Source organism: Stegodyphus dumicola, chromosome 8 (genome assembly GCF_044657685.1).
Source record: "Stegodyphus dumicola isolate Sdum_Otavi_A_Nest chromosome 8, ASM4465768v1".
NCBI classification, from domain to species: Eukaryota; Metazoa; Arthropoda; class Arachnida; order Araneae; family Eresidae; genus Stegodyphus; species Stegodyphus dumicola.
Genome location: NC_140775.1, coordinates 150921611 through 150936173, shown reverse-complemented (window position 1 = coordinate 150936173; position 14563 = coordinate 150921611). Strand labels below are relative to the sequence as shown.

The window sequence follows — 14563 nt, the reverse complement described above, 5'->3', positions numbered from 1 at the left end:
CCCATCTTTGCTAACTGACTTCTCCATATCAAATTATTTAATTCAGTCCAGAAAAATTCGTCCTTTCATTTGAAGTTCAGTAATCTGCATTAATCTTTTATTCTTTAATTGTGAGGTATGTTATTTAGTGCAATAGCTTATGTTTCGAGCAGGTTTTCTATGGAGGTGTTTTACTTCGTCTGTCATGAAATAATTTCTTGAAATTAAAAGCACTTTTAAATATTTGACCCAAAATCAAGTTTTCATTAAATTTTTGTTAAATTTGTGAATTTAAACTAAACTCAGAGGTGCAACAGCCCTAGTAGGCCATGACCTGCAGTCCTCTTTTTCTGCTTTCTTGACCTTTGGGCTCCGGGGTGCATCAATATATGCCCTGGGCAAGTGGTCAGCTTGTTGCAGGCCCCCCAGTGTTTAGTTCCCAAGCAAACTCGATACTCATTTTATCAATCCACTTGAGGGATGAAAAGCTGAGTCAACCTTGCCCAGCCCGGGGACTGAACCCTGAACCTGTGGTGCAACTGGGCAACGCGCTAAGCCACTGTGCCACCGGACAGTCGCTTTCTAGACCGTGCATGAGCATCTAGATGAAAGGCTGAGTCAACCTTGCTCAGCCTGGGGATCGAACCCCGAACTTGTGGTGCACAACCCGCTAGCCATTGCGGCACCGAACCTCAAATTTGCGAGTTTATACAGCTGTATACTTGTTTTACATTGACAGTCTTTGGTATAGTATTTGTATATCAATTCTAGGTAAATTATGTATGGTAAAATTCCTCCAAGATTAATAGACTATCGTCAACTAGCATAATTGACTGAGCAGATAATTTTTAACCTTTTAAAACAAGCAAAATAAAAGCCAAGAACCTTTTCTCCTAATCCTTTCTGTGTGACAGGATTTAGTACTAAAGCATGTGATAGCCAATAGGTACAAGCGTTACAAGCAACAAAGTTTTTTATTGATCCATTCCTGTGCGAGAAATATGTAAATATCATTAAAGTGCTGAATTTCATTATGTTAAAAAAGTTTTGATAGAATCTGTATTTTTTATTGTATTTTTAGTATAAAAATAAATTGAAAAAGTGTTTTTAGTAACTAAACTTTTTTTTTTTTTTTTTTTTTTTTTTTTTTTTTTTTTTAATAATAGTAATTTTAGTCTGAACAGTAAATGATAATATTCAACTTTATTTTAAAATATAATTTTGTTAATCAAATTTGAAACTCATACATGCATTATGCTGCATCACCTGCATAAATTTTATTTACTGATTAAACCCATTACATTAATTTTAGTTATAGAACTTTTACTAATTTAGTGAAAAATAGCGATTTAGTATTCACTTCAGTGAATTATCCATATTTTGCATTTTAAAAATGAAGTTAATATCTTAGTGTGATTTTACCTTGATAACTTTATGATAATTAGTTAGGCTTTGACTTCTTCTTTTTGTTTTGAATATAATTATTATTATAAAACATCTTATACATTAACATTTCTAATAGCACTGACCAATTATTGATATAATGAAAATCTGATGTTTGATTGTGAAAGATTCAGTAAACTGTAAATGTTTTATACTTTTATAATGCTATTCAGTATTTTAATTTGTCTTCATAGTCTGAGAGTGATAGATTGTGCTATTATCAATCTTAATGTGATTTTACCTTCATAACTTTATGATAATTAGTTAGGCTTTGACTTCTCCTTTTTGTTTTGAATATAATTATTATTATCAAACATATTATACATTAACCTTTCTAATAGCACTTACCAATTATTGATATAAGGAAAATCTGATGTTTGGTTGTGGAAGATTCAGTAAACCGTAAATGTTTTATATTTTTATAATGCTATTCAGTATTTTAATTTCTGTCTTCATAGTCTGAGAGTGATAGATTGTGCTATTATCATTCTTCTTTTTTATTAAATTATAAGAATAATGGTAGGCATCTGTGCTTTAAGTTATCAAATAATTATTTTATTTTTTAGGGATCGAAAGAAAAAGAAATTTGTGAGAAATGATGATCAAGAGCATTCTAAAAAAATGAAGACAGAAAGTGGCGTTTGGATTCCTAAGAGTTATAAATCAGACCTGTATCCTAATATTTGTCTATATTTTCATTGAATTCCCTCTCCACCCCCCCACTATAAAAAGCGTGTATTTCATGGTTTTTAAAAATTGTTCATCTTTCAGATGTATTCATAAAATTAAATAAGAGTGAAGTTTATGGTTGCACATTATACACTAGCTATAAAACTGAAAGATTTAAAAATAAGGGAAAGATGAGCATAAAAAGTTACATTTCTGTGCATACCTAAATGCAGTTTATTTAAAAGAAATGACATACTTTATAAACTTAAAAATTTTCATTATTAGATAACGTAAAAAGTTTGTCATATTTGTCTTCCATTTCAGGCACATCATCGAACTCTGTTTCATCTTCACAGTCACTGTTATTCTGATCCATAAATAAATAATTATCTTCTGTTCCTTCTAGATTGTTAGATATACAGTACAAAGTCCGAGATCTATGCTCATTGGGACTTTGGTGATTCCGAGATCACCAGTTTAAAACTTGTAAGATGGCATGTAGAAATTAAAAATATGAAATAATGAAGCACTTGTCTTAATGGTATCAAAATTTTAAATTTATTAAAAAAAAGCGTAATATTATTTATGTTATTAAACATTTCTTTCAATGAAAGTTGTTCAACTTGCTTTTCTGGGGCTAATATTTTGTCTTTAATTCTGTAGACAGACATAATTTCTTATTCAGTTACAAAGTTCCATTGTTCAAGTTCTGCAGTTATTGCATCAAGAATTTTGACTAACTTGTGAATCAAAATTTTTTTTCATTTTCCAATAACCCTATCCTTTTCTTCACTATTGGTAGCGGTATTTTCTGGATCTAAAACCATACTACAGATTTTGCCGTTCGTTAATTGATTAATAATTGGGCCATTGTCATCGCAATGAAAAACTTGTTATATATATATCATGTTCATTTATTACCGCTTCCACAAATTTCTTTAAAAAATCTATTAATTAGAAAATTTAACCTTTGGTTTGCAATATCCGAAAACCTTCACATTCGTGGCTATCATATTCATCATCCTCCCCATGAAATATGCTAGTTGGGCATAAATTATGCCAAGCGTTTCCCCCCCCCCCCCAACTATCTGGAGGCACATCCTCGCGCGATCTTGGCGATGCTCCATACAGCAAATTTTATACTAAACTATTCCAAAAATTCTTGAATAGTCTTGCCATTATTTAAGAAATTTAACATGGATTTAAAAAATTCTACTTTATATTTGCATTTTGGCGGGCGCACTATTCTTATAACTGTAGGCTGAACGGTGAATGTACAGTCTGGAAGAAAGAATAATATGGATACATCATCTTTCGCTAAAACTTTAAGTGAAATATGAGCCGAACAGTTGTGTACAATCAGAAATTTATTTTACGTCATCAGGTAAACCAACCGAATTTTTTGGAGCCTCGGGTATGAAATGATTTTCAAACCAATCATTAATTAACACTCGTGTCAACCGTGTTCTTTTATTTGCATAATATATAATGACAAACTCTTTACTCATTTAAATGCTCGAGGTTGTGTATTTTTCCCGATTACGAAAAGTTTACTCTTGTGCGTTCCTGCAGCATTTGCACATGCTAAAATTGTTAATCTTGCTTTGGAATCTCTGGCACTAGTTGGAGCCTTTTCTCTAGACGTTGCCAAGGTATTTTGCAGTACATGTTGCCATAAAAGACCAGTTTCACGAGCATTGTATATAAATTTGTTCTGAAGATAGCTTTAAACTATTAACGAGTTCAATGAATTCATCTGCAAATAGTTCAGCAGCTTCAGTATCAGCTGAAGCTTTTTCACTTGAAATTCCTGATTACCTATACCACAACGATTTTTAAATTTAGTTAACTAACCTTTTGAATATGTGCAGTCAGTTTTTAAAGTCATTTCTTAGTGAAATATTTTAACTTAAGCCATTAGCATTGGACCCATCAATGGCAGCCTTCACTGCGACGCTGTCTGACCCACTCAGTCATCACTTTGTCATGATCTTCACTTTTAGCTGAACGAATAATTTTTCCATTATTCATTGAGAGTGGGGTGTTGGAATCCACTAAAAAAATTTCCTTTTTCTGTTTTGTTGTGTCATATACAGTTGACTTTCCAATGCCATACTCCTCACATAATTTTGAAACGGATATACCTTTATCCATTTTTTGCAGCAATTCCACTTTTGTTTAATTGACATTGAAACATGCTTTTTGCTTTGTAGATCCTGTTGCAGCTCCAGAATTAGAAACTGTTTTCAACATAATCGAAAGTTAAAACTTTAATTTTTGTAAATTGCTGTTAAAAAAAAAAACAGGGTGCAAAAAAAATAATATGCTGAATCAAATCAGAAAGTTAAGGAATAGCGCAATCTGATATATTGATTGAGAGTCCTTCGAATCAGTAGAGTATAATTTTAGCCTAGCTTAGTGGCGTCCGCTATACATTATTTGCTATGCATCATGAGATTAGGGACAAAAGACAAGTTGTTCCACTAAATTTTGTCTTGCTTCTATCGCGCACTGAGACAATTAAGCCCAATTGTATTAGTTATTTATTATACTTACATCTTATTCTTGCACATGAAGGCTTATCTGAGTCCTAAATAAATAAATTCCCACATATACTTAAAGTTTATCGAGGGCCTGCGCTAGGTATCTTATCCCCTGATACAGTCTCTGTGGATCCTAAGTTATGCTGCCAAGTGTCTAAGTTTGAAATATTTGCTGCCCCTAAATTTTGGATTCCAGTGCTTTCCCTAAATTCTAAGCATCAGAATATTTTGAAAATCTGACTTCAGGAATATTTTTTAGTTAATTAATCTCTTTTATTAAACTGTCATTAATTAATGTAAACTATCATTATGTGCAGTTTTATAGAGATTTGAATTCAGATTATCATTTTATTTGTTTAATTATCCTTCCTATGTTTTATGATGTGAAAAGCAACATTTGATCTCTAAAACTGAATTGAAGGAGAACTAAAATTCTGTCTTCTTGATTGTCCTTTCTTTATTCATTTGTTTCATCTATTTCATCTCTGTTATTAGCAATAATGTTAGAAGATGTAAATAACATCCCCCACCCTAAATGTTATTACAGAAATTTATTCAATCTTCCTAAGTGATATGTAAGGATATCAGTTTGAATATTTCTCATTAAATTTGAATAGAATACTGCATGCATTATTCTTGAGGAGGTAAAAATTAAAATTTTGAAAGCATTGTTTTAACATTTTTTTAATCATGTACAAACCTAGCTCATATATAAAATATGCACTTTGATGTGCGCAAATGAGCTCAGCGGCCATATTATTGATATTAAATAGGAACAGTGAGTTCTACTGGCAAAGCTTTAGTGTGCACAGCTGATCTGAGCTCATTTTTGAAAATAATCTTATCACCATTGACATTCTTTGAGCTAACTCACAGAAACTTATGATGTTACATAGAGCCTCTGCTCCAAGCATAGGCAGCATGAGCAGCTCCCTAGAGCACCATCTAAGTTGTTTTCAAGAATGGTGTCTGGTTAAAAGTATAGTTTGCTTTGAACTATTAATATATTTAATTTATGCAAGGTTCTCAAACTGTTTAGCTGAGGCTGATATTTGAAGTACTGTATAATTTTCTGCATATTTTATGATGGTATTACTTAGCACATGGACTTTTATGACATAAAAAATGAACAAAAAAGAAATGATGGATGAGGATTATTTTTGCAGTGATTTACAGTGGTATAAAACTATTAAATGTTATCCAACTCCGATAAGTATTATTGTATGCAGCTTTTTCGTTAAAATCATTAACTTCTAACTTTATACAGTACATTCAATAATAAATGTAATTTATAAAAACAAATGGAAAGCGATATGGGCCATTTCTGTTTGCTATCATTTTGAGGTACTATGTTAGGAGACTGGAAAAATACAGATTTTTGGTAATTGTCAAGACAATAAGTAGGCAGGATACCAGAATTTCACCAGTTGTTGTGCAGGTAATGTTCCAATATACTAAGTGTCAGTGGCGGCTCATAATAAGCACTGGAACTGCAGCACCCCCAATTTCCACTTATTATTATTTTTAATATTTAATATAGTGTGCCCTTTAGTCTTTAATTCTTTCTTTATACTTTTACAATACATAATCCTTAAGCTTTATGTCAGTAACCATCCCCCACTTTGTCAAAAAGGTACGAAAGTCTTTGGAACTGCGCGCTTCACAGTTCCAGCGATGTAGTGTTTGGCTGCTCTGCGCATGCGCACACAGAAAGCAACGGGCAGAGAAAAGAGCACTGTCGCTCTTGCAGTGCCGAAATTCTGGCATGTTGTTTGAAAAGTGAATTTCTTTTTACTCCAAGCATGTGGTATTCCTCCACAAGGTGGAACTTCATCATATGGACCATAAACAGAGTTCATAAAAATTTGCAACCTTTTAAAAAATTGCCTTAGTGAAATTCAATCAACATCAAATACAGAACAACAAATGAAAGAACTGTTAGCAATGGGAATTTTAAAATATCTAACTGATGATAATTTCAAGTTTGGGTTAGTGGGTTAGAGCTTTTTTATCAGATGCCTCATGTTGAAATAACATACAATCAAATGCAATTCAGAGAAATTAGTGTGTTTAAAGTTAACGAATATATAACAAATTCCAAAACTGATATCTTAGAATTAAGAAACTCAAAGTACTGTAAGAATTTTCCAAAGACACCGATGGCAGAATAGAAGGAAATATTTGACTTTATACTATGTATTGATATAATGCAGAGATATTCTTCCACTAAACGGCCCACCAGCGGCTGAGCGGTAAAGTCGCTGAACACTGGTAGTTCGGTCCGAGGTTCGAATCCCGCGAATGGGCTGCCTGCGTGTGTGTTTTCGTGGTTTTCCCCATGTGTAACGTGTATACGAGCCAGTTACTCTTAGGAAGTCCTCCACGATGGCATCCCTCCTCTTAGGCAGATAGCCCTCGAGGCTTTGCCATAATCACATATACGCACTCTTCCAATAAACACTTAGCAGCTTCTAAATTGTTAAACAAGAAATGCTTCGCTAGTTTTAGGAATGAACATTCTACGGAAGAAATAGTACTGACTACTGAAGCATATCCAATGATTGACAAAGAAAAGCTTAAATTAAAAGTATTCTATTGTAGGTCTGATATCCATGAATACTGCAAATTAAATGAGTTACTGAAATTTATCTTCGAAAATAATCTAGATTATGTTCTTAGTGGAATTACAAAACTGATAAAAATTCCCTTGAGAGTTCCCATGACTACATTGAAACATTGAAAAGAATGAAAACTGTTCTAAGAAGCACTAGAATTCAGAAAGACTAAATGCACTTGCATTGCTTTCAATAAAGAAAAATTTCCTCAGTTGTCATCCAGAGATCAAGGAGAAAATTATTGATTGTTTTGCGCAAAGTAAAACAAGAAGAATGGATTTCATTTTTAAATGAATAGACAAAGAGTGAACTGTAAAAATTTTGGTTAAAGTAATTAAGAAATGCTTAATTTTTGTATTGTAAGATTTCCTGATGTTTCAAAATAAATTTTCTTTTTATGCTTGTTTGTTTCCTTTCAGACAATTTTAAAACATAAGGTTAAATTTTATTTGGAACAGCACCCCCACTAATTTTAGCCACGAGCTACCACTGCTAAGTGTACAACTCTGTTGGAGGGTGTTTCATCCTTCTTTCCCTACCACCATACTTCTTGAGAGAACTTTCTACTCACCATTACTTTAAGTGCTTAACAGACACTATGCGTTTACAAACAAATATTTCTTATCCAGGGTTTAAACTTGGTCCAGTGATACAACATCCAGCATCATTAATCGCTGCAGTGATAAGAGCAGCAAAAACCATTAATAAATGTGGTTATAGAAAGACTGATGTTTGCATTTGCTACCCTCCCCCCATGTGTAGTTGGGTAAGTGAGCAGACTAATTCATTTTGATTTGTAAAAAGTATTGTTTTAAATATCTTATCAAATTGAGTCTATTGATTTTGCGGTTCAAATCTTTGTCTAACGTAATATTAGTATGAAATGTAGTCTTAAAATTTTATTATGAGTATATATGTTTGAAATTATTATTATTAGATTCTGCAAATTAAATCTTTCTCCTTAATATGTTGTTAAGTTACAAAAATTGGCAACAAAAGAATAAAATAAAATATCAGCATGATGATGACAGTGATGGGGAAAGCCAGTTTGGGAAAAACAGAGGAATGTTAAAACGCACGAAAGGTAATTATTTAATGTTGTTATTTATATTTCTCTGATTGTGAGATCATATCTTAAAGAATGTGAATTTTTAATGAATAAATTTTTTAAAATTCATGTGCAAAATGCTAATTTTGACTTTATTTTAGCTTGTGAATGAAATATTAAAATTTCAAATCCTTTCTGGCATGAAAATGAAATATTTAAGTATTATTAAAATACAAAAATTAAACACAATAAGTATTTTAGAAAAATGGTTTTCTTATCCTAATTTTTGGAAACTGAATATGATCATTGTAAATCCTCCCCCCCCCCCCCGGAAGGATTAAATCTTTCTTTGTGAGACAAAAATTTAACTTTTGGAAAGGGGATTGAAGGTGTTTAATATGTTATTTTAATTCGTGATATAATATGCTAAGAAATAAAACAGATCATAACTACTTCATTTGATTTTTTTTTTTTTTTTTTTTTTTTTTTTCCCCATTTACCTACCGGAAAAGACTAAAAGTAATTACTTGCAAATGCTATGTAAAAGAAAATACATAAATTTCAGATCTTTTCATAAACCTGAAAGATTTATATATTCATGCACATTGCTGTTTTTTTTTGGGGGGGGGGAATTTAATCTGATTTGTGTGTCTGACCTCTCTACTAAAAATTAAGAACCTTTATTCTTGAAATAGATATGTTTGTGCATTGTTTCCTCTTTATGTTTTTTATTTTTAATTACTATTAAAATATTTTGGCTTTTGAAGTTTTTTTTTTATTTTAGCTAAGACTATATCTGCAGAAGTACTGATCTTTTACTGGCTTCTGGCTGCTTTAGTAATATACAGAAAACTAGAGAAATTTGTTTTAATTACTAATTTTCCAAAAAAAAATGTATGCAATCTGGAACTTTTGTTTGTCCAAAGAATGCATTTTATTGCAGTTGCCATGTGACAGTATATTGTAATTGCTTATTTTAATTAACTGAATGTTCTAAGGAAGAAGGATGCTGGCGAGGGCATTTTTTTAAACAATGCCAGAAATATTGTTTTCTTTCAGTAAATGTGTTTAGTATCAGATTCTCATTTTGGCCCTTTTTAGGGCTAAGATTTTATCTCTAATTGCATAATGATCAATCATCTCATAGAAATTACTTTTTGGCTGCTTACATGTAAAAAATTTTACATCCAAAATGGAGCACATGCAAACTTATAATTCTTTTGTCACTAAAAGTTGTCATCTCTGTCTCAGTAGTCTTAAAAGAATTCAAGCATCAGTTTATCTTATATGTAGAATGGATATATGTCCTTTATTATTTGGGCATTAAAAGTATAACATTTGCCAGCAGAATCCTAGTTGTCATTTTCTTTCCATAAACTATGCGTAATGTAAAGATGAACCAAAATTTAGAACAATGTTATCAGCTTTTTACAAAACGAACAAAGTACTGATTGCATTGCCTAATGTAAAATAGTGAAAATACTTCACATTTTGTACGTTGCCTCATATTCTAACTATCTAGATTGAAATGTCTGAAGGAGATTTGTAATCAAATGTGAAGTATCACGAACTTTGAATTTGTAACCTTAATATGATAAAAAGAAAATGCACCCAAGTCATAAAATTGTAATGAGAATAGCAGCAAAAACCCTTTTGGCAAACATACAACACATTTTTTGATGAATTATCATTGGAAAGTAAAATATACCCTTGCTTATCTATTCTTATCTAGATCTGAAGTGGTGGATTTCTTTAAAAATTTACTTTTCTTTTTTTTAGCTTAAACAGTTTTGATATAATAACCTTTACACAATCACCTTTGTTGTTGCAGCAAGTGAATTAGGAAACTTTCATATTTTCCATATTGCTTTATAGAAAATATTATCTAAAAAGAAGTATTGTATGCTTTATCTGAAGTTTATTTGATATACAAATTAGCCAATCTTGCAGATTTATTAATAAGCTGAACAGAGTCTTAAGTCCAGTTTCTAGAATAATATTTATTCCTCACGTAGGTTTTATTACTGGCATTATTTCATGTCATAGAATTTCCTGATTTATTGTGCATCATGAAATTGTTGTTCTATATAAGATTCATTGCAATTTTTTTAATAAACCTGAGTTTTGATTTTAGGTAAACAAAAGGGTGTGAAAGGCAAGTTTAACAAACCTCCAAAAAGAGAACTGAAAACTAAGGAAGAAATTCTCAAAGCAAGGAAGAAGAGAGAGCGACAGTTGGAACATATAAAGAAAAAACAGAAAATTAAATTAAACCGTGCAAAAAAGCAGAAAAATAAATGATATTGAAATGATATTGTACATACATATTATTTTGTAAATATGAAAATATAATTGCTTTTTTCCACAAAAATTATCATTTCTTATTTCTCATTTTATATTTAGCTCAGAATTTTCAACACAAGAAAGCCATTGTCATGATATTCAAATTATATTTGACGTTTTCATTTTGTTTCTTATATACACTGCTGGCCACCGTAAATGCAACACCCTGAAGGAAGCATGCAAATAACATGAAATTTACAACATGCATTAGCGGAGGTGAGATATGCAAATGATTAGAAATTCAGCGCAGACGCACATCACGCGCGCCATTTAAGGCTTGGCGTTTTCAACGATTTCAAGTTCGGCAATTTTTTTTTTTTTTCCCCCAAAAAAAAAACAATCAATTATGATTCGTAGTAAACAAAGGTCATCGTTTGATCAAATATCCGAGTTCGACAGAGGAAGGATAGTGGCCTACCGAGAGTGTGGATTATCTTTCAGGAAAATCGGTAGTCGTGTTGGACAAAACCAAACAACTGTAATGCGAATATGTGACCGTTGGATTACGACGGACCGATGTGTTCGATCGCATCCACCTCAGTGCACCACTTCACGTGATGACAGGAACATTGTGGGCATGGCAATGACAGATCGCTCAATCACATCATGAACCATAGCACAGCACATTCAGTCTGTAACGCATCATCCAGTGTCTGCTTGTACCATTTGACGTCATTTACAGCAGAGTGGTCTGTCCGCAAGACATCCATTGCTTCGTCTACCCTTGACGCAGAACCACAGATGTCTCCGCCGCCAATGATGTGATGAAAGAAGGACGTTGATGGCAGAATGGAATGAAATTGTCTTTACTGACGAGTCGCGCTTCTGTCTACAACACCATGATGGTCGGATTCAAGTCTGGAGACACCGTGGACGGAAGATGCTGAACAGCTGCGTTATGCACCGCCACACTGGTCCTGCACCGGGTATTATGGTATGGGGCAGTATTAGATATCACTCTCGCACTTCTCTAGCACGCATTGCCTGTACATTAAACAGCCAGTGCTACATCTCTGAGGTGTTGGAGACAGTTGTCCTTCAGGGCTTGCCCACAGCCATATTTCAACAGGATAATGCACAACCACACGTGGCATGCATTGTCCAAGTGTTCGTCAATCTCCAGATTGAATTGCTTTCCTGGCCAGCTTGCTCTTCGGATCTTTCGCTGATGGAAAACATGTGGTCCATGGTTGCTGAACGATTGACCCAGATTACATCCCAAGCTGCCACATCATATCAACTTTGGCAACATGTGGAAGCTGCTTGGTCTGCTGTACCCCAAGAACACAAGAAGTCTCTTTGAATCAATGCTGAGGCGTGTGGCAGCGGTGATCTCCAATAATGGCGGCCACTCTGGCTACTGATTCTGAAAGGAACCACACTTCACAGAAGTCTATAAATTTAATCATTTGATATTTCATCAACATATTATCTACTAAATAAATTTTGTTGTGATATCTTTTGTCTTTCGTAGGTGTTGCAATTTGGGTGGCCAGCAGTATATAAACATATGTACTATCTAAATACTTCAAGGTTGTTATTACAGTATTAAAATGTAAATTATTTCCTGTTTATCATTGGGATCAGCTATGCTGACTTATTTTAATTTGATCGAATCGGAAGATTGCTGACTAATTTGAATTTGATCCAGGTTCCAGTCCTGTGAATGAGTTGACTTCATCGATTTATCATTGTTTTCTGCATAATAAGTCATTTTCTCTTTAAAAGTCCTCCATGAAGGCAGCTGTCCCATAGGCAGATAGTTCTTGTGTGCCTTACCTTAATCAGTTAACCATCCTATATCGCTTTTTTAATGAAATTGGTACATAGTTATTAGGTTATTTTCTTTTAAGGTTTAAGGTTTCATTGCCAAGTAGAATAAATGTTGCCTAATATAATTGCAGTTTTCTTTACAGTGGAGCTTAACTTATCCTTATTGCATTCATGCTTTTTTAGATGATTGGTAATAATGCATTTGGGTTTTTTGAAAACTGGATAAAATACAAACAGCACTTATTTTAGTTTAAAATTTAACAATATTAAAAAAAAAAAATCTGTTTTATGTCTCATTATTACTTTTAATCCCTTTTTTTATCTCTTATCTATTTGTTGAAATTTCTTTGCTCTATAAAAAGTATCCGACTCCTAAATTTTAATTTAATATCATTTGGAATGAATTATTTACAATTTTGTATGCTAAATGCCGATTTATGATTATCGCCTTCCCTTCAACAGTGTGTTTCTTACACTTCATGTTTTTCTTCAGTCAATAAGAAATTTGGTGTTAGCAGAAAAGTATCAATTAATGCATTCAGATTTCAGATATAGTAAGAAAATGTTGTCTATGATGTTAAAAATGTAGAAAGTAAGTCAATAATGATTTTGATTATTTAAAACTTTTTTCAAAAATTAGCATTTATACAGTATTTCGAATAAGAGATCTATATCACTAGATTGAAGATGATTGAATTTGGCAATAGTAGACTGAGTGTGTTTTCAAAACCTTTAAATATAAATTATTTGAAGAGTTTTTACTTCAACAAAATGTAGACCTTTGTCATTATTCTAGACCAAGGATTCCCAACTTGCATCACCCCTTTTAAAAGATTTTTTTTTTTTTTTTTTTTTTTTTTTTTTAGATATCATTGACCCCTTAAATATACTATTACTACAAAGAATTGCACATAAATAACTTAAAGATAACAATTCTGCTGAGAATATGAACAAAAGTTTAAAAAAATAGTTTGTTAGGTTTTTTTTTAATTTTAATTTTACAAATATAAACAAGATTTCAAAAACAAATTTGTGGTTTCTAATTACACAAAAATTCAATATTAATTAATGTGATGGCTGTGCTGGATGTATAGGGGCAATTTTTTTTAATATTTGGTATAAAATTGCTTAACTTCATTCTCAATTCACCTGATTCAATAATATTTTTTTTGTTTTGTTTTGTTTTGTATAGTAAATTATGGATTTAACTAAAGCCTAAAGAGGGAAGAGTTAATGTTGGTTCATTCACAACTATTATTTTGGGATATTTCTCTTGTTTGACTTTTAAAATTTAGCATACTCATGTGTTTTGAATAAGACTTGATTTTGTACACTATAGCTTTATATCAATGAAATAAATAATTAAAAATTGGGGGGTATCAGTGGGATTTTTATTATGCAGATGAGTGTATATGTTTGACTGTCGACCCCTCGGTCATCATTGAACCCCTTTAAAATTTCATCGACTTCCAGGGGGTCTATACTAACCCCATTGGGAACCCTGGACTAGACCATTATTTCAGCGTGAGCTTTGTTAAAAATTTGTGAAACATTTTTATCTACAAGCGTTTCTGTGCATTCCTGTATTTTGTTAGCATTTTGCTATCACCTACAGCAGTGGTGCCCAACCTTGTGCTCGTCAGCCCAATTAGGTACTATGAACAAAAAATATTTTTAAAATAACCATTCATTTTTATTTCTTAATTCTCTTAAAATATGGTAAGCATTTATAGTCATAAGAGATATCTTGCAAGACATTATAAAATAACTGATTGCTGACTGATGAACTTGAACATGAAATGTTATTGCTTCATTCCAATGTTAGATGGCTCAGCAGGGGAAAAGTACTTCAACGATTTGTAGAACTCCTTTCACCAATAAAGCAGTTTTTTGAACCCGGAAATGAAAGTTGTAAAGAATTGGACGATAATAATATCCTATCTGTATTTTGTCACGGATATAACAGCTAAACTGAATGAAGATCTCCAGGAGAAAGAAAAAACCCTTTTACAATTGAGTGGGACTGTAACTGCTTTTCAGATAAATTAGATGAAAGAAAAAATTTAGGCCATTTTCAGAATTTATCAAGCCATATTTATGACCACAAGGCAATTGAAACTAAGAAATAGTCGGAAAACCTAAATGCACTG

At 32.2% G+C, this 14563-nt stretch overlaps 1 protein-coding gene across 1 annotated transcript in view; it reads left to right on the top strand.

The window, feature by feature from the left end:
• LOC118189131 (ATP-dependent RNA helicase DDX54) overlaps positions 1-10668 on the top strand; it is an 86103-nt gene extending 75435 nt beyond the window's left edge. Inside the window, exons 15-17 of the mRNA XM_035359674.2 lie at positions 1989-2093; positions 8227-8333; positions 10432-10668. Of these exons, the coding sequence (XP_035215565.1) occupies positions 1989-2093; positions 8227-8333; positions 10432-10598 (379 nt within the window). The 3' untranslated portion in view covers positions 10599-10668. The remainder of the gene's footprint in view (positions 1-1988; positions 2094-8226; positions 8334-10431) is intronic.
• Positions 10669-14563: the final 3895 nt, after the last annotated feature.